General features: G+C 42.3%; 1 protein-coding gene across 1 annotated transcript in view; it reads left to right on the top strand.

The window, feature by feature from the left end:
* The window catches only part of Fntb (farnesyltransferase, CAAX box, beta), a 75,021-nt gene that overhangs the window by 27,282 nt on the left and 21,981 nt on the right, over nt 1-25,758 (top strand). The window contains exons 3-7 of the mRNA XM_015490224.2: nt 8,538-8,610; nt 11,001-11,092; nt 19,146-19,292; nt 19,395-19,478; nt 23,885-23,971. Coding sequence (XP_015345710.1) covers nt 8,538-8,610; nt 11,001-11,092; nt 19,146-19,292; nt 19,395-19,478; nt 23,885-23,971 — 483 coding nt within the window. The remainder of the gene's footprint in view (nt 1-8,537; nt 8,611-11,000; nt 11,093-19,145; nt 19,293-19,394; nt 19,479-23,884; nt 23,972-25,758) is intronic.

A 25,758-nucleotide genomic window follows, 5' to 3' on the forward strand; every position in this document is an offset into this window, starting at 1 on the left:
TGCAGGTACAGGATGCACACAATGGTGTTGAAGCAGGCATTTGCCTATCCAGTCTTCTGGAAGCAAGCTGAATAGCAGATTTGGCTGAAATTCAAGGCTGGAGTGGAATGTTGGTGCATTCCACAATCAGTCCCAAAATGGTTTTCCTCTCTCTGTGGTTGGGAGATGTGCATTCTATCCTGGAGTAACATAATCAGTCTCAAGGATTTTATTTATTTATTTTGTGGTGCTGGGGATAGAACCAGTGACCCTGTATCTGCTAGCCGAGTGCTGTACCACTGAGCCGTATCCCAGTCCCAAGGACCTTTTGATCATATTTCTAATAATTTTGTTTGTCAGCATCCTGCTCTCTTTTGTTTTCTCTGTATTTTCCTTCTGTACACTAGTGAACTTACCTTTTTCCATTTATTTAATTAACTTTCAATTTATTTAATTAACTTTCTGAAATACACAAACTGGGGACACACACACACACACACATATAATTTTAAAAATTACTTTTTCTTGGACACAAGTGGCCTGGTGCTCCTCAGAAGTGAGAAAAACCAACAATGTCCCTGTGCAGACAGGGCCTTGAAAGTTAAGTGTTGCAGTGGCTTTGAAGCCAGTGGCTCTGAGTGAAAGCTCTCCAAGCCCTTCTCACACAGGTGCCTGCCTGACCTTCACGTCTTGTCCCACTCCTGCATGTGCTATTTTAGAACTTCCCAAATCCCAGGCAGTTAGTAGATGTAGTCCTTGTTTCTTGCAAGGACCTTATAAATAAGCTCACCTTCCCTGGAGTTGTTTATTATGTGCTCAATGATTACTTTTTAACCAGAGGCCTCTGCTTTTAGTGGGTTTACAAAGTTCCCAGGCTCTAAAAATGAACTGAATCCCTTGTCCTCTCTTCTGTCACAGCTAACCACACAATGCCCAGGAGTGATCCAGGTTTAGGAAATGTTTTTATTCTAATTCTGTTCTGCTGGGTTCACTTGAAGTCTTTCTTTTTTTTTTTTTCATTCATTCTGCAATAGCATCTGGAGGGTCTCCAAAGGACAGATACTCTGCTGGGCTTAGGAAGCAGGCATGAGCAAGGCCGGCCCTGATCCTGCCTCTGCTGGGTGCTCAGTCTGATGGCGGAGGTGGACATTAGCAGATGAACACAGATACATATTACCAGCAGCATGCTCCGAGAGTTACAGCCAGGATCTAACTTAAGTTGAAAGTCAGGGACAGCCCCCCTCAGAAAGTGATATTTAAGCTGAGACCTGTAGGTTGAATAGGGTTGTTCCACACAGGTAACAGCATCTGTAACCATTCTGAGACTGCAGAGAACAGAGCTCAAAAGAGGCAGTGTCTTGAAGCCCAGTGGGCTCCCCCTAGTAAGAAATATAGTTTACATCACCTCCCAGGATGTGTCTTATGAGTTCGTTCCACCACCTCAATATATTTACCTTTTTGATGGTTCCTCCCCAGTGTCCTCATCCTGCACTCTTCCCCAAGGATGTACTCTGAATCCTCCCTGCATCCTCCATGCGCGAATGCGTGCGGAGCCTGGTTTGTTCTGCTCCATCTCATTGGCTTTCATTGGCTTTGGGCCTGCATTATTCAGCTTTTCCTTAACTTCCAATTTTGGATTGAGTGAACTGAGAATAAAGGAGTGATAAGGGTATTAGTTGCTTGGGCTGCCACAACTGTGTATTCTTTTTTTTAAATATTTTTATTTTTTAGTTCTTGGCGGACACAACATCTTTGTTTGTATGTGGTGCTGAGGATTGAACCCGGGCCGCACGCATGCCAGGCGAGCGCGCTACCGCTTGAGCCACATCCCCAGCCCCCAACACTGAGTATTCTGAAACCCAGAAACTTATCTTCTTAGAGTTCTGGAGGTGAGGAGTCCAACATCTAGATGCCAGCAGGATGGGTTTCTCCTGGGGTCTGTCTTGGGGCTTGCAGATGGCCTTTTCTCTGTACCTCACCTCCATGGTGTCTTTTTCTCTTCTTATAAGGACACCCATCTTATTGGATTAGGACCCCACCTGTATGACCTCATTTAATCTTAAATATCTCTAAAATGGTGCTGTTTCCAAACACATGGGATTTAGGGCTTCCACATGAATTTTGGGGGAACATAATTCAGCTTATGAGTATAGTTTCTGAGTGACCAAAAGAAACAGGATGGATATATGTCCCTTCAATTTAAAAGAATCATAAACCTGAACATATTGATGTGTGTGTGTGTGTGTGTGTGATACGTTTATGATTAAATGGAAGAGAATGAAAGAGAATTTCCATTGTGGAAGTGATTACTAAAAGGCATTTTTCTTCCACTGGTTGTAGCTGGAGTTTGTCTTTGGATGAAATCAGCTGGAGGAGCTCAGCAGTCCCTCCCCAGCAGGACTCCTGGGGCCTGGTTTTCTGGGGTAAGGTTCAAGGTGAGGGTGAACCTTACTACAGAAAACCTTACCACAGAAAACCTTCGATGAAGGCTCATCTTTACGCAGGCTCACATCTTGTCCCTAGGGACCAACCCAGGGCAAAATAAAAGATGATGGAGGATTCCTTTTATTAGTTTTAGATTGACACAATGCCTTTATTTATTTTTTATGTTGTGCTGAGAATTGAACCCAATGCCCCACACATACTAGCAAGTGCTCTACCACTGAGCCACAGCGCCAGCCCCACAATATCTTTATTTTACATTTATGTGGTGCTGAGGATCGAACCCAGTACCTCGTGCATGCTAGATGAGCACGCTATCACTGAGCCACAACTCCAGCCCTGTTTGTTTTCCTTTTGAGATGAGATCTTGCTGTGCTGCTCATGCTGGTCTTGAACTCCTGGGCTCAAGTGATCCTCCTGCCTTAGTCTCCTGAGTAGCTGGTACTACAGGTGTGCACCTGGCTTTTAACTTCTTTTTTTCTTGTTTTGATAGTTTTTTAAATTTTTTTCCTTGTTTTTGACAATGCTGGGGGTTGAACCCATGATCTTGCTCATGCTAGTCAAGGGCTCTACCACTGAGCTATATCAACAGCCCTTTTTATTTTTTATATTGAGACAGGATCTCCCTGAGTTGCTGGGCTAGCCTCGAACTTTCAATTCACCTGCCTCAGCCTCCTGAATCAGTGGAATTACAGGCATGTGCCACCTTGCCTGGCTGCTCTTTTTAAATATATGCATTCATTTAATTGTTTAATTCAGCTACCTAAAAACACCCAGTCCAGGGCTGGAGATGTGACTCAGTGGTGGAGTGTCTGTCTGGCATGCATGAGGCCCTGGGTTTGATCCACAGCAACACACACACACCAAACAAAACAAAACAAAAAGGCCAAAAAAACCCCATGTAGTCCATTAGGGAAGGCAACCTTGGGCTGAGAGGTCCTCTGCCTCAAGGTGCATGTGAACACTGAGAGAAGCGATAGAGCAGAGCCCTGAGCCAGAGTAGACATTGTGTTCTCCGTCTGACCACCCTTCTCCTTGTGTGCTTGAATTCCAACTTCTCCTTTGAGGTCTGTTTTTTTTTTTTTAATTGAAGGGACATAGATGCAGGGAGAACAGTCTTTTGTGTCTAGTGAGAAACTGACCTTACTGTATTCCTTTATTTCTCCTGTTCAAATGACACACGGGTGCTGAGGCCTGCTGTAGGTGCTGAAGACAGACGTGGTCTCTCTTCACTTATGAAGTTACAGTATAATTCCAGTAAAATACAACCCGTCACCCCATCCCTCTCCCCAGCATTATGCTTAGGATCTCAGACTTTTTTGTTATAAGAAAGTCAGTGTTCTCTTGCCTGACATTTCTAGACGAGGTCATTGATGTTCTCTTATGGTATAGAGTGTTCTACTGTCTCTTTCTTGGGTCTCTGCATCTCAAGGTATTTGGAATATTTGAATTCTTTTTTTTTAATATTTATTTTTTAGTTATAGTTGGACACTATACCTTTATTTTATTTATTTATTTTTATGTGGTGCTGAGGATCGAACCCAGGGCCTCACATGTGCTAGGCGAGCACTCTACCACTGAGCCACAACTCCAGCCCTGGAATATTTGAATTTTTTTGACTATTTTTCAGAAAGGAAGGAACTGACATATAGAAAACCCTGCTATGAATATGCTGAGAATGAGCCAGGAGTTCCAGCTCTGAATTCTGTGCTTGCCCTCACCTGCCTTGGGTTTCTTAGCCTCTCCTTGCTAATGTCTCTCAGGCCTTCCTGGTTCCTCTTGTCCATCAGACCTGTCCTGGCCTTGGTTTCTTACCTGCTCACCCTGAGCCAGCTCAGACGGTGAACTGTTTCAGCAGTTCACTTACCTCTTTCCGTGTCTCCCTCATCAGCTTTCATGCTCTTCCAATCTTGCTAGTCCTTCCTGTAGCATGCCACTAGCTCCTTTTGCTAAATAGTCCCAGCAAGATTATCAAGGAAAAAAAAATCACTGGCAGTGTCTGCTGACCTTCTTCACCAAATTTTATACTACTTAGTTTCCATTATGCCTTTCCATAACTGTCTTGCACTCTTTTATTTGTCTTATGTAGATTCCCTAACACGTTCATCACTGCGGCCACTCCACAACTCTCCCATGATCCTGAGAAAATAGAGGCTATCTCACATGAGTTTCTTGAGTCTCCTCTTCCCCACTTTAAAGCCCTAGGTTTGCCTGCCTCCATACTCTGAAACGCCTTCTCTGCAAGGATGTAAAATCCTTCCATATTGCCAGACTCACATCTCCTGCTGCCCCAAATACTTCAGTAACTCCCTTTAAAAAGACATTAACTGCCTTTGTTTTTTAGTAACAACTTCAATGAGATGTAATTCATATATCATATATGAATTACATCTGTTTCAAATGTAGAATTCAGTGGCTTTGTAATATAATCAGAATGTACAACCATCAACCACAGTTAATTTTAGATCATTTTCATTACTGTCCCCCCTCAACCCCCCAAGAAATCCTGTATCACTGCCAGCTCCTCCATCTCCCTCAGCCCTGGGCAACCCCTTGGTATACTTTCTGTCTAGGGGTTTCTCATTCTGGACATTTCACATAGTGAATCCTATGGTATTTTTGACAGTTGTCTTTCCTTGGCTTGTTTTCAAGGTCACCCATGATGAAGCACAGTGACTGCCATCTGTTCTTAGGTTTGAGACCAGATTCCTTAATGCACTTATAAGTCCACATGATTTGACACCTCTGTTCCTCTCCAGTCTGATTTGTCTGCTCTCCGCCTTGTACTTTTGCTCCAGCTTTGGATCTAAACTAACAGACACACGTGGTGTCCTCTTTAACTCATGGCCTTCCAGCCTTAGCCTCAATACTCTTCCCTTTGGGAAAGTCTCTCTGACCCTCCCTCCCTTCCTGTGAGCTGTCACAGCCCACCATACTCCCCTGATCCCTGTTCTCTGGATGTGTCATTCACTCGCCTGAGCGCACCTGGACCATAGCTTTACAGAGCAGTCAGCCTGGACCCCAGCACCAGACACTCTGCCTCTGCCTGAAGTGAGTGGGTGCTCACTGAGGCCTGGCCACTGGACTTTCCAAAAGAGAAACAGTCTGGCCTCTTCCTTTGCAGTTTGCTGTCACCACTCCCCTGAATGCCCTTAAAGGCCACCGGCCATACTGTTGTCTGTTGTCTTTTTCTTTCTCTTCTCCCACCTTCTGTGACTTCACCTGTCACAGCTTGCAGATAAGCATTCTCATTCTGTTTATGTAATCATGATCCCTCTTCTGAGTCTCACATGTTGCCTTAGTCCATTTTTCTGTTGCTATAACAGAATGCCTGAGACTGGGAAATTTATAAGGAAACGAGGCTTATTTTGGCAAATGGTTCTGGAGGCCAGGAAACACAAGAACATGAAGCAGCTGCAACTAGTTGGCTTCTGAGAAGGACCTCGTACTGCTTCATCTCAGGGTGGAAAGCCCAAAGGCAAGCAGGGCACGTGGGGAAGAAACAATACATGACTATCAGCCTCATTTACAGCAGCTCTTGAGAACAGACCCTTCCCCCTGCAAAAGGCTCTAATCCCTTTTAATGACAATCGCTGCTTATAGAGTCTGCCCCCTGCAACACCATTAAGAATCATATGTCAACCTGAATTTCGGAGGGTACAGACCATGTCCAAACCATAGCATGTGTGCATCCAGCAGCCCTCATCTGAGTACACTCCATGTGTCCAGAAGTCCCCAGGCTGGCCTAGGCCCTGAGCACTTTCTGGGTCAGCTCTGCCCAGCTTCTGACCTTCCACTTGGCTTAGCTTGCAAACACAGTGTTCAATGCCCTTGGATACTTTCTCTAAAGCACAGTTATGGCTTTTTAAAAGCTCTTCTGGGCTTCCTTTTTGCCTACTAAGTTGAGTGGAAATTCCTCAGCTAAGAGGAATTTCTTCCCAGAGCCCTATAAAAAGGGTCTGGTGCTTGTTCTCCCATTTCCTCCCACATTTAGGCCCGATCTCCCCACCTGTCCCTCCTTTTGTGCCCTTTGCGCCTGGCACGGTGCAGCACAGTCGAATTACCTGCTCGTGACTACTTCAACTTCAATGAAAATTTCTCCCTCCACCAGGGCTGTCTACTTCAAATTCTGCCTCTTCTGCATAGACTTTGCTGATCACTCTTTTCTTAGTGACATGCCTTCCTCCCCTTTGAACCAAAGTAGTATTTTTTTGTTTTTCCTTTGTGAAACCTATCATTTCCCCCCTTGGGTTTTTTTTTTTTTTTTTTTAGAGAGAGAGAATTTTATTATTTATTTTTTAGTTTTCGGCGGACACAACATCTTTGTTTGTATGTGGTGCTGAGGATCGAACCCAGGCCTGCACGCATGCCAGGCGAGCACGCTACCGCTTGAGCCACATCTCCAGCCCTCCCCACCTTGTTTTTTAGTAATTTCTGTACTTACATCATTTCCATCACTGAATCGGGAGACTTTCATGGGTAGAGACTACATTCATGGCCTTATTCTGAGCATGAACGGTGGGAGTTGTAGAAACGGTCGAGTTGCCTACCTAGAAGAGGGGCTGTGGCTGTCCTTCCTTTTGTTTCTGCAGTCAGCAAGCACAGTGACTGTCTCAACATTCTTTTCCTTTTTCTTCCTTCCATAATCACATAGGCCCCTTTTGCAACACCAAACTAGAAGTGCTGCCTCTGTCTTTGCCTGTGCAGGTGGCCATGGGCGGCACATTCCTTCTCAAAGCCAGTAATGCTGACGTCAGTGCCAAGGACGTGACTGACTACAGAATACAAACACCTCCTCTGGCCAGGGCTGTGGGTCAGCATGTGGGAGGTGGAATTTCGGGGAGGGAATAATGGATGGATAACTGAGGAGCAGGCAGGGTACAAAGTATACATCTTGGAGAAGTGATTCCAGAAGAAATGACAGCAGCTGAGCAAGTCAGGGAAGCATCAAGACTCAGGTTTAAATGACTGAATAGAGCTGAGCCCAGTGGAGAAAACCTGTAATTTCAGCGACTTGGGAGACTGAGGCAGGAGGATCACAAGTCTGAGGCCAGTCTCAGCAATTTAGTGAGGCCCTGTCCAAAATAAAAAGGGTTGGGGATGTACATCAGTGGTAGAGCACCCCTGGGTTCAATCCTTAATACAAGGAGGCAGGGATATAATAATAATTGTTGTTGTTGTTGTTGTTATTACAGAGGTTTAGACTTGCTGAGGCAGAGAAGAGCCTGGCCCTCTGCCTTGTTTCCATATTCCTAGGTGATTCAAATTACCCACCAGATTTTAAGCACCACAAGTTTCTGCTGTGCAATTAGAGTCAGTTGGGGGATATTTTTAAAATATCCAGCTCCCAGGCCACACCTAATAACAATTAAAGCAGAATCATGGAAGATGGATCCAGGTGGCTATATATATATATATATATATATATATATATATATATNCTGAAACAGTTCACCGTCTGAGCTGGCTCAGGGTGAGCAGGTAAGAAACCAAGGCCAGGACAGGTCTGATGGACAAGAGGAACCAGGAAGGCCTGAGAGACATTAGCAAGGAGAGGCTAAGAAACCCAAGGCAGGTGAGGGCAAGCACAGAATTCAGAGCTGGAACTCCTGGCTCATTCTCAGCATATTCATAGCAGGGTTTTCTATATGTCAGTTCCTTCCTTTCTGAAAAATAGTCAAAAAAATTCAAATATTCCAGGGCTGGAGTTGTGGCTCAGTGGTAGAGCACCCCTGGGTTCAATCCCCACTACCAGGGTGGGGGGGGGGCGGAATTAAACATGGAGGATCACAAGTTAACCTGTTTTTAGTTAGATCCTGAGGAGCCTTCTGGGTGGATCGTCACTACCTGGCTGTGGGGGCTCACTGCAGCTTTTCAGTTAGCCCAGGGTCACTTCTTTCAGATGATCTTGCTCAAGAACATCTGCCAGCCTGGTATTCAGGGACTTCAGAGACACTGAGATGCAGGCCTCTGTTTCCGGGATAGTCACCCTTTGAAGCTGCAGCAGTGCTGGGCACCTTTTGAATGACTGTGGGGCGTGTCCTGAAGCTGCATGTGCGTGTGTGTGGTAGAATCTTGGTCTCCTAGCTAGGCTTATGTGCTCTTTGTCTTTCCAGGCTTATTTTGCAGAGAGAGAAGCACTTCCATTATCTGAAAAGAGGCCTTCGGCAACTGACTGATGCCTACGAGGTAAACACATTGTCTGCAGACTCTTTATACCAAATTCTTTACCAAGTTTCCCTCCTTTTTTACTATTTGAATGCAAAAGGCCATCTGGTTTGACCTGTTGGAGATTTACTCAGTATCACATGGTTCTGACAGGAACCTGGGCACTGTCATAGAGCTGAGACCCCATTTCCAAAGGGTAGAACCAGATCTCCTAACATCTTATCTGCTCTCAGAGCTAGTAGATCACCCTAGACAGGATGTGGCTTTTGTCCACCATTCAGTACAGCTAAGCAGTTCACATGCTTTCTCCTGATCCCCTGGGCAACTACTAAAAGTCAGTTAGTTACCTAGTCACCCCTAACCTTTACTCTGTAAGCTGATCTAGTTCCTGAATTGACCAGAGGACCAGTACACTATAGGCCCAAACTTTGAGTGGCTCTTAGAGCATATTTGCAGAGGCCTTGGGTTCATAGAGGAGACTCAGTCTATGGCTGGGAGTGGGGCTGAGTGACAGGCAACAGTTGAATATGAACAGGAGGGCTCCAGTCTCCTTGCCTCACTTTACACCCAGCAGATCTACTTTTTTAGGGGGGTTCTACATTTGATTATTATTATTTTTAAAATATTTTATTAGTTGTTGATGGACCTTTATTTATTTGTATGTGGTGATGAGAATCAAACTCAGTGCCTCACACATGCTAGGCAAGTGCTCTACCATAAGCCACAACCCCAGCCCCTGATTATTTTTTATTTTATTTATTGTTAGCTGTAGATGGACATGATGCCTTTATTTTGTTTATTTATTTTTATGCAGTGCTGAGGGTCAAACCCAGGGCCTCATGTGTGCTGGGCAAGTGCTCTACCACTGGGCCACAACCCCAGCCATACATTTGATTTTTTTTATTTATGGCAAGGATGTGTCAACGTGAATGCCCATCAGGCCCAAGCAGGCAGCATGAGTAAGAGAATTGTCCCGAGTGGAGGCAGGCATGAACTGGAGGCCCCCTCTATCTACCCGGTTCCTCTAGTTGATGTCATTGGGAAATGAAGACTCAAGGTTGCCAGATCGTGTTTTTTTTTTTTTTTTACCTCAAAATAAAGCCAGAAATTCAAATTATTATGTATTTTTCCCATCAGTTAAACGTCACAACCAATTCCAGTTAAACAAACCAACAAAGCATATCCACAGGGTAGATTTGGACTGTGGGCTTTCAGTTTTCATTCCTTAATTCAAAGCCTCAGTGGTTATTCCTGTAACCATGAGGTTAAATGAGAAGCATGAGGTAGGTCGGTCTTTATATTTTACAGATAAGCAAACAGGCATAGAAAGATAAAATAAATTGTTAATAGCTATAAGACAAAGAGCTAGGATTCAAACATAGGCCATATCCTTAGGAGTGACTACAGTGGCCCACCAAACTGCCCACCACATGGCTGGCCAGGCACAGCTCGGACCATCACACGTATTTTAAGAGGGCAGCTTTGTCCAATGGAAAGGCCACCAAATTGAGAGCCTAAAAACCTAGGTTCTTGTTTAAGCTGCGACATTTACTGTTTTTATACTCTGGGAAAAAGTAGTCTCTCTGGACCTCCTTATGTACTTTTAATCTAAAACAGGGACACTGTTACTACCTGTCCTGCCAAGCCTTGAATCTCAGTAGCCATGTATGACTTGCATTAGGATCAAGATCTGTCTCCATGTTGCTTTTGGAAACCTTGGCTAGCTCCCAGGCAGAAGTAGTTTCCTCCATGTGCTGCCTCAAGGCTGTTCTGCCCATTATAGCGTTTGTCAGGGGGTATGTCCACATGTTCCATCTTGTTCCAGAAAGACATGAGGTAAACTGTGCTTATGTGATTGTCTCATGCGCTCTTCCTTGGCAGATAACCACATACATTTTTATCCCAACCATCTCAAGAATTGAAACCAAATTCCATTCATTATCATGCCCCCAGTGTCTGTGCAGTGCTTGGCATGAGTGCATACTTAACCACATACTTGTTAAATTCATGGGTCAGTTAATTCAGAAAACCTCTGTGGGTCTATACTGGGGAAAGAGCAGCCCTTAACCTGCTGGTATGTGGAAGTCCTGCTCAGTCTTCCTTAATGCCTGCCTTGATTATTTATGGCAAGGATGTGTCAGCGTGAATGCCCATCATCCTTAATGCCTGCAAGGGAGGGACCCACTGGGTTTAAGTCCAGTTTTTTTTATTCCATTGTCCTCTTCTCACAGATGGTCATTTCAGTTCCTGGCTAAGGCCACAAAGCAGAGCATCTTCATTCACTGATTGTTGTTCAAGCAAGGCCCTCCTCGAGGTCACCAGGCTATGGGGAGTAAGACAGATGTAGCCTTGTCCGCAGTGTCTTGGAATCATTCTGAATAGGGGTGTGTTTTTTTCTCTGTCCCTCTCAGTGTCTGGATGCCAGCCGCCCATGGCTCTGCTACTGGATCCTGCACAGCTTGGAACTCCTAGATGAACCCATCCCCCAGATAGTGGCTACAGAGTGAGTATGGCTCTGGGGAACCTGGAGTGTTCTCTGGAATTGCATCTTGAATTTGGGGGTTCTTTTTTGTTTTGATTCTGTTTCTGTTTTATTTGTTGTGAATGAAAAAAAAGCTACAAAGAAACCCTTGCCCTTCTTTTGACCTCCAGCAACTTCCTGAAACTCCTCCACTTCAGAAGCTGGTGGGTAGAACAAGACTTTGAACTCCCAAGAGAAGGATTCTGGTTTCTTCTGTGCCCTTTTCTTTTGACTCTTGGCTCTAGTCTTTGAGAAAAAGTCTTCATCATCAGCTCTGGGAGAAATTATTTCATCAGAAAGTTGTTGTTGTTTGCCTAGCTGCTGTTGGAAGCATGTGCCAGTTCTGTGAGCAGAATCCCCTCGCCTTCCATAACACCTCCATGGAAGTGCCTCTTCCCTGTGCCTGGAGGGGCAGGTTAGCTCTTGATGGGACTGGATGGTTACTGCTTGGGATACTCATGCCATAACTCCGTTTTCTCAAACCTCTGATTGATGACTAGAGATCTAAGCAACTGAGATTCTCTCCAAGCTGCTTGCGCAGATGGCATTCATGGAATGGCACCTCATTCTCAGAAGCTTATGACAATTTATATCTTTTTTTAAAAAAAAATTTTTTTAGTTGTAGATGGACACAATGCCTTTATTTTATTTTTTTATGTGGTGCTGAGGATCGAACCCAGTGCCCTCCACATGTGAGGCGAGCACTCTACCACTGAGCTACAACCCCAGCCCGACAATTTATATCTTAAAGAAGAAAAACCCTGATCTTTACTCCAGTCTTAGGGATACTTGGGCAGGAAAGGGCGGTCAGGAGTGGACCTTGGAGGTCCACCGAGAGCAGGCATGTGTTCTTGGTTTGTGTTCCTCTGCTCCTTCCAGAGCTCTCAGGGGTGAGGAACCTGGGATTGGAGTCTCCTGCACCAGGTTTGTTTTTCTGTGCCCAAGGTGGCATCTGTGCCAGGGCTCATGGAGGCTCACCAGAGCCCTCCCTGGTCATAGTACCCCTGCCTCGGTCACATTGTCAGGTCAGAAGAACAGAACTCACATTGTCTTATTCATTCTCTCTTAACAATAACCTCTCATTCTTGCTTTCCTGGGCAGGGTGTCTTGTGATGAATGTGGATGGGGAAGATAATAAAGCATTAGGCCATTAACCCTTGTGATACGTACAGTGCTTTCTGAGGCTGAGGGAAAATGTGTACTGTTATTATCATCAGGATGCTGCAGCAAGCCTACTTGCTTTCAGCACTGGAAGTAGAGTTGGATGCAGTTTCTGCAGTAACAGGAATTTAATTGTCAAAGGCCCATGTGTTTTTGAAATACCAGTTGGGGGTTGGAGGTTGTTTGGAAAGCTTTTTCCCCACACCTACACAGTCAGGATGTACACTAGGAGAATGGGAAAGTTGCACATGAGAGGAGAAAAAATAAATGGAAGGGTCTGGGACTTATTTCAATGGTGAAGGCTCACCTGGCATGTGTGGGGGCCCTGAGTTCAATCTCAGTCCTCTGCTGAAATGGGAGGATTCTCTGAATGTACACATGGGTGGAGGAGGCATAGCTTAAGTAAATTATAGTACAATACATACAGTGAAATATTAAACAGCCATTCAAAATTTTATATACGTAAAGTTTATTTGCATATAAAATGTTTATAAAGAGATGCGATGTGAAAACAGATAAAGACATTCAACTTTTATAGATTAAAAACATAGATGATTGATTATATGCATAGAAAAACCAGAAGGATGCATGCACATGTGACAATAGTTAATTCTGAATAGCAAGGTTAAGGATGGTTTTGTTTTTTTTTTTAAAGAGAAAGAGAGAGAGAGAATTTTTAATATTTATTTTTTAGTTTTCGGTGGACACAACATCTTTGTTTGTATGTGGTGCTGAGGATCGAACCCGGGCTCATGCATGCCAAGTGAGCGCGCTACCGCTTGAGCCACATCCCCAGCCCAAGGATGGTTTTTAAATGTTCTTTTCTAAGCTTATTTTCATTTTGTAAAATTTCTACAGTGAAACTTTGTTTTGTCATTAAAAGAATATTTTAAAAATAACGAGCTGATTTATCCTGATTTCAAGAACACTCAGTAGTTAGTGGCCTAGCGTTCCTGCTTCACAGCTGCCTTAAAAGCTCTACTGTGGTTCTTCTGAGCCTAGAGCTATTGAACTTTTAAAGAATGATAGGCTTTCCAGTAATTGTATTGCATTTTGTTTTGTTCTTAGCAGGCAATTAATTCTAACTCCAACATACAAAGAAATAAACTATTTTTAGTAAGATTCAGATTAATCTTTTTTTTAAAAAAATATTTAATTATTTATTTATTTGGCGGACACAACATCTTTGTTTGTATGTGGTGCTGAGGATCGAACCCAGGCCACACGCATGCCAGGCGAGCACACTACCGCTTGAGCCACATCCCCAGCCCCTCAGATTAATCTTAATGACTTCTATAAAATGTTTTTAAGACTACCTACAATAAGACATTGTCTTTTTTTTTTTTTTTTTTAAGTTGTAGATGGACATGATACCTTTCTTTTATGTATTTATTTGTATGTGATGCTGAGGATCGAACCCAGTGCTTCACATGTGCTAGGCAAGTGCTCTACCACTGAGCTACAACCCCAGCCCCAAGACATTGTCTGTTTATTTATTTTTCACAGGAAAAAGAATGCTTTGAAACAGTGTCTGTTTCCCCTCATTCAGATATTAAGATGACCCAGAAATGGAGAGTTGGGCTCTGGAGTTTATTAGTTGCCTGCCCTCTTCCCTGCCCCAGCTGGCACTGGACACACACTTCCCTACACACACACACAAAGCTTTCTCTCGCTTTCCTATTTTCTCTTGTACTTTTGTTTGTTTAGGGAATAATATGACAAGCTGAGTTCCCTCTAGTGGACAAAATCACTTTTGTCAGCTGCTGTGACTGCTGACCAAAGCCAGCAAGGCCAGGCTTTTATTACTGCTGGTTTCAGATGTTTCAAGGATAATCTATTCATAGGTGAGAATTTAACATGCCTCTCTTAAGAGGTAATATGTATATTTATATGCATGTTTATATGTATGTTTGCAAAAATAAATTGATATTTTGAGATCAGACATTTGCTTTGCTTAATGATTTAGCAATGAAGAAAGCATCCTTTAATGAGAATCCTGTGCTTTGTTATTAAAAGCTTCTGTAATGAAACAAAATCAAGATCACAGGAAGACCATTGATTGTACTGTTAAAGTTAGGTTTTTAACTTTGATAAGAGCTAAGACTTTAAATATTTTAGAACTCTTCAGCTTATAGGTTATCTGGGGGGAGCACTGGAGACGGAACCCAGGGCCTCACCTCCACTGAGCCTCACCTCCAGCCCCAAGAAGCATTGCTTGTCATTATTGTTTACAGCTCATGGGACCCTGATCTCTGGTCTGCTTCTTGCTGTGATCCTTGCATTTATATGCTTTGCACACCCTTCATCCTGCCTTTCCTGATTATATCACTTGCTACTTGTATGTGTTTCATTTGTTTTTATTCTTATTGGCTTCTGATTTGTTTCCCTGCTCATTTTGTATCATTTGCTTATTTATTGTACATACTTTTTTAATCCTTCGTCCCTATAGGTGACAGACTTGTCCAGAGTCAACCACTTTCTATTAGACCTTAACCATTACCTGAAGTCCCATAAACTCCTTATCAGGCAGATCCTCTTGCTTTGAACTTGATCCTCTTGTAGGTTTTATATCTTCTTTTAATGGTGAAGGATAGAGCAGTGGTGTCCCAGAGACTTTTCCATGAGAATGTCCTGTAAATTTCTTGTGTGCTCCACTGTGGCAACCATTAGTCAAATGTGGCTATTGAGCACTTGAAATGTGACTTGTGTGAGCTAATTTTAAAATTTTAATTAATTCAAGTAAAAATTTAAATAGCCTCAGGGAATGGGAAGTAGAATAAAAGGTACTGGGGTCTGAATTAGAATAAGATACATTCCATGTTGTATAATTATGTCAAAATAGATTCTACTGTTATGTGTAACTAAAAAGAACCAATAAAAATAATTTATGGAGGGGCTGGGGGTGTGGCTCAAGTGGTAGCGCGCTCGCCTGGCATGCGTGCAGCCCAGGTTCGATCCTGAGCACCACATACAAACAAAGATGTTGTGTCTGCCGAAAACTAAAAAATAAATATTAAAAAATTCTCTCTCTCTCTCTCTCTAAGAAAAAGTAGAGAAAATCTTTCCTTTAAAAAAAAAAAGAAAAATAATTTATGGAAATAACTATTTTCTAAAAAAAGAAAAATTAGAAGAATGGCATTGTTTTGCATTTTGCAAATCTTTTAAATGATTGATCTAATAAAAGACAGCTGGATTCTCAAAAAATAAAAATAAAAATAAATTAAATAGCTTCAAGTGACTAGGAGCTACCTGCAAGGGACTAGGAGCTACCTGCAAGACAGTGCAGATCTATCTCAGTGCCATCCAAAATGTAGTTCCCACACCAGCAGCATTGCCATCACCTGGGAGCTTATTAGAAATACAGAAGCTCAGATAGTTTTGAACTAGTGCTACAGTGTAACCAGATCCCCAGGTAATTTCTGTGCACACTCAAGTTGGAGAAGCACTAGTACTTGGGGTGAACATTGGAGTCACATAGGGAGTTAAAAAAAAAAAAAAAAATATATATATATATATATATATATATATATATAGCCACCTGGATCCATCTTCCATGATTCTGCTTTAATTGTTATTAGGTGTGGCCTGGGAGCTGGATATTTTAAAAATATCCCCCAACTGACTCTAATTGCACAGCAGAAACTTGTGGTGCTTAAAATCTGGTGGGTAATTTGAATCACCTAGGAATATGGAAACAAGGCAGAGGGCCAGGCTCTTCTCTGCCTCAGCAAGTCTAAACCTCTGTAATAACAACAACAACAACAACAATTATTATTATATCCCTGCCTCCTTGTATTAAGGATTGAACCTAGGGTCTCTCTACCGTTGAGTTACATTTCCAGCACTTTTTTTTTTTTTTTAACTTTGAGACAGGGTTTCACTAAGTTCCCCAAGCTGGCCTCAAACTTGTGATCCTCTTGCCTCAGCTTCCTGAGTTGCTGGGATTACAGGTATGAGCCACTGTGCTTGGCTTGGGCGTTTATATTCTTTATTAGCTCTCAATGATTCTTTTATATTTATTTTGGGTTTGAAAATCCCTCATCTAGGGCCTGGGTTGTGGCTTGATGGTAGAGTGCTTGCCTAGCACGCATGAAGCACTGGGTTAAATCCCCGGAACCACATAAAAATAAACAAATAAAATAAAGGTATTGTGTCCATCTACAACTAAAAAAGAAAAAAAAAATCCCTCATTTAGAAGATAGTTGCCTACTCTGTTGGTAGTTATCACGTAAGCTAGAATGAAAAGTCTTGCTGACATTAAAGAAAATAGATCTCCATCTAAGATACACATTATCTGTAGTGTATCTAAATAAATGCTTTTGCAAATACTTGTTTTTCACAAACTGTGCCATGCCTGGTATTTATGCAGTGTTTCCTGCCTGAAATATTTTATTGATTGTTGAATATTTGTTCCCTAAGATAAACTTTTCTTTCCCTTTTGATAGATTGAAGTATCATTAACATCTTAGTTTTCAAAATTGCTAAGAAGTCTGCTAACGACAGCTGGTATCTTCATGGTCAGTTTGCCAGTTCTTAAGGTGCAAGTTGGAAAGTCTTGAGATCAGAATGTTCTGTAATACGGAAGTGAGACTCAAGAGAAGCCCCACCTTCAGTTCTGTAGCACAACCCCAGATAGTCAGATGCAGAGTGTCAGCTGAGGGCCATTGGCATGGAGGGAGGATATCAAGGTGTCTGGTACATTCAGATCCTAGCTCATTCCAGACTTTAGGCTACCAGGTCAGGAGTGTTGTATTTGGCATGATTTTATCTTAGGAGCTGGGGAAGGAAATGGACAAGTTAGTGAATCATTTTCTTTCTTATTTTTAAAAATGTGTTGGTAAGTTTTGCTTGTTACTTTGGGATGTTGTTTGTGGTGCTGGGGATTAAACCCAGGGCCTCACACATGCCTGGCATTCTACTGCAGAGCTACATTCCCAGCCTCAGCCTAACCCCACTCCCCCTATACAGGGGATTAAATCCATGTCCACTCTACCACTGAGCTATCTTCCCATCCTTTGTTTTTGAGACAGCATTTTGCTAAGTTGAAAAGTTGGTCTCAGACTTGCAATGCTCCTGCCTCTAAATGCTTCCTGAGTTGCTAGGATACATTTTTGCACCTCCATGCCTGGTTTAGCCTAAATTTTATATTAGCTAAAAACCTTTTACTTTTGTGGTATAGAAAGCTTTTGGTAGGCTATTGCAGCCAGCCTTTGTTAGGACTTGAGCTCATTAGCTATTTGTTTCTGGAAAATGGCATAAAAATTAAAGATGATTTGGAAAATATGTTACAAGCAATTAACTAATGAAAACTTTTTTGTGTGTTTGTGGCACAGAAATTGAATCCATGCTCTTCTTCTAAACTGTATCCCCAGACCTTTTTATTTTATTTTATTTTATTTTTGAGACAGGGTCTTGCTAAATTGTATAGGCTGGTCTCTAATTTGCAATCCACTTGCCTCAGCCTCTCGAGATGCTGGGATTACCAGCATCTGTGATACACACCTGGATATGAAAATTAATTTCTATTATAAATAATGTACAGTGTCTTCCTTCTCTCTCTTCCTTCAGTTTCAGCCCTTGTGTTTCCTACAATAAAATTTTAGGTATAAATAGAAGTGAATTGGTATCTTTTAAGTCAGCAGCACTTTCTGTTACTGCTCTTGTTGGGATAGTGGAAGGTTGAAAATCAAAAGTAATTAAACATGATGTATGTTTGTTTTGTTTTTGTTTTTGTGGTGCTGGGGATCGAACCAGGGCCTTGTGCTTGAGAGGCGAGCACTCTACCAGCTGAGCTATATCCCCAGCCCCATGATGTATGTTTGAATGCAGTAATACACTGTTTTCGTGGAGATCAGCCTATGTGGTCTCTCTTGCATCAGTGGATAAGAAATCATGAAATGAAGAGACCAGAAGAGAAGGCTGTGTGTGTGTGAGACAGGTTTGCTGTTTGTTCTCATCCATGGAGGTTTTTCATGATAGGCAGGCCTGCTGAGTCAGGAAGCAGCTGGATGATCAGGGCCTTTCTAGAGCACTCCTTCCCGGTGACCCTCAGAGGACCTTGGACACATAGGGGCTCTCTTGATTTCACCTAAAGCAAGAATGGAACTTCAGGGAGCCTGGTTTCATAATCAGAGGTAAACCTTCCATAAATGGCTTCCCTCAGTGAGGGGGCCAGGGGCCTCTTTGGATTAGTGTGACAATTTCTCCCAGAGCCTGCAGACTGTGATGCTTTCTTGTGATGTGACTCAACCGTGCTCCTTTTGAGTTTGCCATGGCTGGCGAGCATGTGGACCTCCCACCCCAGGAAGACAGACTCCACCAGGATCTTGTTTTTTTCCTGCTGGTGGGAACAGAAGGCAGGAGCCCACCAGGGCGGAGGTGGCAGTGGGAGTGGAAAGGTCTTTCCAGGTGTTCATGGTTGGCCTAGGACATGGGTCTGAACCAGGACAGCCAGCATGGAGAGGAGCATTTGAGCTCCATGTTTTAGGCAAAATTCCAAGGCTGTGAGGTCCCAAAGGCAGGAGGAGGCTGGAACCATAGATGCAGGGTGGCAAGTTGCTGGGAAAGGTGTGGTCAGGGAACACATGAGACTCTTACCCTCAAGCCTATGAAAGGTTGTTTCTTCTTAGCCCTTATTTTCTTTGCCTCATGACTAGGCCAATGCTTAAATACAAAACTCAAGAGGGAATACAAAACAGATGATAGCTGGATAGAAAATTAAGCCCTTTCACAAGTTATACTCAGCAGGTGGGTGGTAGGGTTTTTTCATTTTAAGGGAGGAGGAATGATTGAAAAGGCACAGGTTTTGGTGGGAATTTGGCATTTTGAAATTAATGCTCTCTGACTTTGTTTTTCCCTTTGTCCATGTACCTAGTGTGTGTCAGTTCCTGGAGCTATGTCAAAGCCCAGAAGGTGGCTTTGGAGGGGGTCCTGGTCAGTACCCACACCTTGCACCCACGTATGCAGCCGTCAATGCCCTGTGCATCATTGGCACCGAGGAGGCCTATGACGTCATTAACAGGTACAACAGCCAGTAGTGGTGGAGACCCAGAAGGGCTCCCCACCTGCTACACCGCACTGACCATTGATTGCCTCTTCTGCCTCTTTCCCTGCCATTTCTCAGAGAGAAGCTTCTTCAGTATTTGTACTCACTGAAACAACCTGATGGCTCCTTTCTCATGCACGTTGGAGGTGAGGTGGACGTGAGGTGAGTGGGCAGCTGTATCAAGAGCTTGTAGAGCTTATCTGTCATTAGAGATGCTATGTTCAAGGAACAGCCTGGCAAAGCTGCTGCTTCATGCCACCAAGTGATGCACAGAATGACATTTGAGTGACACAGTGTCACAATCATTGCAAATGATACAGATGTCCTCAGGTGTCGTTCTCTCTTGTTTCTTTTATGTAAATGTCAAAACATAAGCTAGAAACAAAACCAATGCTTTTGTTTTAAAAATTGAAAATACATTTGCTTGATATAAAATGATGCACCATAATGTAAAACTGTACAGTATAATATAATCATTCATTTCTCTTGGAAGAAAGCTCAGTAAGAGACTGGACATGTAGCTCAGTGGTAGAGCATTTGCCTAGCATGCACAAGACCCTGAGTTCAATCCTCAGTACCAAAAACAGAAAAAGATAAGCCTGGTAAGGACTCAGTGAACACTTTGATTGAATTTGATCAGATGCTGAGAATGCTGAATATCTGAGATCCTCCTATGGTGTGTGAGTTACTTCAGGAGGTGTAGAGAGTCTTACAAGCCCATAGAGTGCAGTGCAGAGATGTCATATCAACTGACTGGTACCTGTTGGCGCATACTTACTATTTTACTCAAAAAGTATGTCTGCTATACCTAGCAAGTGTTTCCTTACTTGGCAGATTACTTATGAGGCGTATAGAAAATTTGGTGAATGAGTCATTTCTTTTTTTTTTTTTTGTATTTTATTTTTTTTTTAGAATTTTAATATTTACTTTTAGTTTTTTGGCGGACACAACATCTTTGTTGGTATGTGGTGCTGAGGATCGAACCCGGGCCACACGCATGCCAGGCGAGCGTGCTACCACTTGAGCCACTTCCCCAGCCCCTGAGTCATTTCTTAAAGTGAGTGGCTCATAATAGCTTATTGAGATTTTATACCATTTTCTTCTTATTTAGTCTGAGAAATGCAATTTTGTGTGTGTGAGGTTTCTATATCAAAGCCATCTTATTGCTTATTATTGCTTGGATTTGCTTCTACACATGTTAATAAATATTCTTACTTGAGCCAGGCATGGTGGTACATGCCTGTAATCCTAGCAGTTTGGGAGGCTGAGACAAGAGGATCGTGAGTTTAAAGCCAGCCTCAGCAATTTATCAAGGCTGTTGGCCTCACTGAGATTAAACCCCTGGATTTAATACCTTAGTAAGATACCCACATACAATTCTGACTTAAGTATCTGACTTAACCATTTGTTTGAAAGCATAGGGATTAAAAAAAAAAAAAGACTATTGTTGAGCATAAAACACATTGCAGATAAAAGTAGGTAACCACACTGCAATAAAATAGATTTGTTTAGTAAAAGATTTTTCTTTTGAGTAAAAGATTTTTTGGTTTGTTCAAACCAAAAAATGAGACGAGTTATCTGTATGTGCCAGTGAAGTCAATGTAACTGTTGAGGTAAAAGAGTACTGTGTTAATTCTGAAGGAAAAGATTTAAAGATTTTTGCTGCCCTCACGGTCACTGTTTTTTCATCCCTGTCCTATAGATATTACATCTAAATATGCACAGCCCTGAAACTTAGCTTTCAAAAACATATTGAGGGGCTGGGGATGTGGCTCAAGCGGTAGTGCGCTCGCCTGGCATGCGTGCGGCCCGGGTTCGATCCTCAGCACCACATACAAAAACAAAGATGTTGTGTCCGCCGAAAAACTAAAAAAAAATAAATATTAAAAAAAAAAAAAAACATATTGAGGGCTGGGGCTGTAGCTCAGTGGCAGAGCACTTGCCTAGCATGCTTGAAGCACTGGGTTCGATCCTCAGCACCACGTAAAAAAATTTTAACAAATAAAATAAAGGCATTCTGTCCATCTACAACTACAAAAAAAACAAAAACAAAAAAAAACTTATTGAGATTAGGCAACAGCAAACACACCATAGCAAAAGCTGTGTGTTTTAATCACCTATCTTTTTCAGACATGATTATTCTCCAACTTATTTGTTCCAGCACCAGTCTTTCTGTGTTTTTATATCTGCTAGACAAATGCTGGGCAACTTCTCCAATAAAATAGATTTGTTCCACTGAAGGGCATCAGAGCCATGTTCCTCCTCTTCCTCTCTCTTTTGGACACACTCCATCATCTGAGGCCCTGCTTTTCGCTTGTACAGCGGACGAAAGATACGCATGGTGGATAAAGCCTCATAGACCTCATTGGGTTTCCTTGCCTTGCCTGGTTTCTAGGACCCACTTCCAGTTTCTTACTTGGTGTGATATTAATGGATCTTTGCCTGAAAGCATCAGCCAGCAGTCAGGAGTGTTTGTTGAGTGAATTTGACCTGGAGAGAAGTAGCTGTGGCTGGGGACAGTTTGGCTTCCAGGGACCAGCTTGCTCCCATGCTAGATTAGACAGGTGGTCTCTTGATCTTTCCGGTCCTAATCCTAAGTTTCTGAGGTGAGCTTTTTTAAGTGTTTCAGCTCCTGGATACTGTAAAATATCATATTGTGGTTAAGAAAGAAGATGCTATATATTCTTGACCTCCTTAGATTATATAATCTGGAACATTCCATGAGGTAGACAGAAGACAGGGACCCAGCATTTGCAGGTTTCAGTGACAGAACATGGATGTGCTCAAGGGAAGAGAAGGTAAGTGTTGCTGAAGTGTGAGGACCCACGGAGCTGGAGGGACTGGCTGGAACAGATTGAGGAGGCCTGGACGCTCCTCACAGAGTCTGCAGTTTATTCTGACAGGATTTAGGTTGGGAGTGATGTGATCTGATTTGTATTTTGTTAGAAGTTCTCTAGTTGCGGTGAATGGATTATAGTGTTTTAGTAAAAGTATGATCCTTTCAGGGCTGGAAGGAAACAGACTGGACAGGAGACCAATCCAGGTAGAAGCTAATGACTGGGATTTGGGTGACACCAATAAGAGTAGAAAGGAACAAATACATTTGACAGCTGTGATGGTTGAACCAGGAGAGAGGAAGAAACTACCTGGAAAAGTTGTACCTTGTCCCCTCCCCATCTCAATGTAAGATCTAGGACTAGTGGCTTTGACAGCACTTCTTGGCTCATCCATTGAAGAGAGTCAAACTCCATCTGAGGCTGCTCTGAGGTTGCATTAGGATTCAAGAGTAAAAACTTCAAGCTTCTTTAAGCTCAAGGCCTGAAGGAAATTAGATCAGAGTTAGCTTATGGTAAATGACAACATTCGGTATTAGCACCATGACTCTTGAAGGCTCCTGATGTCTGCTCTTCTAGCTGAGCTTTTGCTGTAGCTGTAGCCAGTAGGATCCAGGTTGGGAATGACACTGGTAGTACAGTAATGCTTGCAGCTTCTGCAATGATTTTCTCAGAATACTGCAATATGATTGACTTCATGTCATGTCTGTACTGAATGAGACAGAAATGAAGCCCTTCTTTTTCTTCTCTTCTGTGTTCCTGAGGGGCCCTAAAAAGACTTGTGAGCAGAATTAGAACACATAGTTTTTGTCTTTACATGTTGGATATTTGAAAAGACCATGGAGGGGAAGAAAAAGCAATCCTTGGCCTTGTTCCATGAAAGAGGGACAAGCTGAAATAGAATGTGTCCCGAGAAGAATTAGGGCAAAAGGATAGAATGGCAAGAATTATACCAGATCAAGTAGGATAATGTTAAAAAATATGTATGCATGGACTGGGGTGTAGCTTAGTGGTAGAGCATGTGCCTAGCATGCATGAAGCCCTGGGCTCCACCCCCAGCACCAAAATAATAGTAATAATAGTCATATTCCTTCTTTCTTGTCAAAGGGTGTGTATCTGTGTGTACTGGTGAGATGCTGGAAATCAAACCTTTTTTCTTCCCCCTAGAAGTTTAAATAATGTGTCTGAAGGGGCTCACCTATTCCTGTCTCTCTTGTTTGGTCTAAGCAGCCATTAAGAGGTCGATGGCATGCTCTGGAGTGTCTGTTACAGAAAATGTGTAGTTAACCTTTCATGCACCCGTGCCACATCCAGATAGGAATCCCAGATCTGAAATGGTGCTGACATCTGAATGAATGAGCAGCAAATCAGAAGCACCTGAAAGCTACCACAGGGTGGAACCATTGTAAGTCTCTGAAAGAAATGCTAAGTCCACTTTGGACATGAATTGATATGGCTGTTATTTCCTCTGATGTAGATTTGGCCATGTGGAGGTAGGGAGAATAGAATGTCATGTTCTTTCACTGAAGCCATGCCGTGAGCAACTCTATCCAAATAGAATGTCACACGTCTCAGTTGGAGACCCAGGAAGACTGACCGTGGGCCAGGAATGAGGACAGGAGGTGATTACAGCTTACTAGGCGAAGCAAGCAGTCCACCCAAGAAGTTCACTTAAGTCTTATTTAGGCTCTTCCTTAACACATAACATGTTCCCCTCTGCTTCTGTCTTTCCAGAAGTGTGTACTGTGCCGCCTCAGTGGCCTCTCTGACCAACATCATCACTCCAGACCTCTTTGAGGGCACTGCTGAATGGATAGCAAGGTGAGAGCAGCCAGGATATTTCCTGGCCTCTTAGAAGGCAGGTCAAGACTGTACTTCAGAAAAATGAAGAACATAATAAAGGCCTGGAAGGGAATATAAAATTACAAGAGAGGTATTGGTTTGTATGATTGTGCATTTCAAAAATACTTAACACTGTTTCTTTTTTCCAGACATTCACTAATGTATTATAATTTAGATTGGCTAAAGGGAAAACCTTTTCTAAGTAGTATTGGTGGGAATCTAAATTGATTTAAGCAGTTTGGAGAGCAATATCTCAAAATGCCCCTGCGTATGACCCAGTAGTTCCACTTCCACCGAAACTCTCAGGCACATGAGTGAAACAGAGTAGAGACAAGGTCTTGTTTTATAAGAACAAAAGGCTAGAACCAGGTTTGATGTTCTTAAGCACAAGTTGAATAAGTTACGGATTAGCCACATTGGAATATAACATAGTAACCAAAATGAGTGAAACAGAGTAACGTGTCAGTGTGGATAAATCTCAAAAACAGTGTTGAGTTTTTAAAAAATGGATGTTAAAGAAAAGCTACAAGGGTAGGGATGTAGCTCAGTGGTATAGCACTTGCTTAGCAAGTGCAAGGCCCTGGGTTTCATCCCCAGCACTGCACAAAAATCACAAAACTCCTACAGATCAGCATATGTTCTTAAAATTTGAAAACATGCAAAACTAATCTCTATTATTTATGGGAAGAGTCATTTGTAGTAATAATATAAAAACATGCATGGAGGGCGGGGTTGTGGCTCAGTGGTAAAGCGTTCACCTAGCATGTGCAAGGCCCTGGGTTTGATCCTCAGCACCGCATAAAAATAAATAAATAAAAGTTATTGTGTCCAACTACTTCTAAAAAATAAATATTAAAAAAAACAAAAACGTGCATGGAGGCTGGAGCAGTAGCTCAGTGGTAGAGCGCTTGCCTGAGGCACTGGGTTTGATTCTAAGCACTGCTAATGAATGAATGAATGAATGAATGAACAAACAAACAAACAAAATAAAGATCCATCAACAAGTTAAAAAAAAAAAAAAACCCAACACATGGGAAAGAAAAACACCAGATTCAGGATGGTGGGGATGGTGACTGCCAGGCTAGCAAAGGAAAAGAGGGACATCTACATCAGTATCAATGGTATTGGCCGTGGTTCATTTCTTTAAAATAAATAAATAAATAATAAATGCCTAAAGTGTCCATGGCTAGATCTAAGTTAGGTATTACATACCTGTGCATTCTCTGTACTTTTCTGTATTCTTCAGGTACCTCATAATTTTTTAAAAAAGCATGATGGATACATATGTACTATTATGGAATGATAGCTAAGCTTATTTTCTTAATTAAATGTTTATCAAAATAGTAGTTATTATAATGTAAATATAACTTACAGTAAAATCAGATGATATACTATGATCATATTTTTTTTTTGTATAACTTCCATTTTCCTGAAGTTAATATATATCTCATGAATGTGTATATCATGAATTCATCTCCAAATTTCTGCCAGAGCTATAAAGTTATTCTCCATACAATCATACACCTCAGGTAACCTATTTTGTGTGTGTGTACATGTATGTGTTTGTGTGTGTGTGTTCTGGGTCATCCCTCCTGCAGCCCTCTGCCTTCCTGCTTCAGGCTGGACAGATTGCTCTCAGCTTGCTGCACAGTGAGCATCCAGAAGCTTCCTTTCAGCATGGAATCCTCTTCACATCTCTGCTTTGTTGAAGCCCTTATCTTTCAGAGGCTTTTTTTTGTTTTTTGGTTTACTTAATTAATTTGAAT

The sequence above is a fragment of the Marmota marmota genome, unplaced genomic scaffold (assembly GCF_001458135.2).
Source record: "Marmota marmota marmota unplaced genomic scaffold, marMar, whole genome shotgun sequence".
Classification (NCBI taxonomy): domain Eukaryota; kingdom Metazoa; phylum Chordata; class Mammalia; order Rodentia; family Sciuridae; genus Marmota; species Marmota marmota.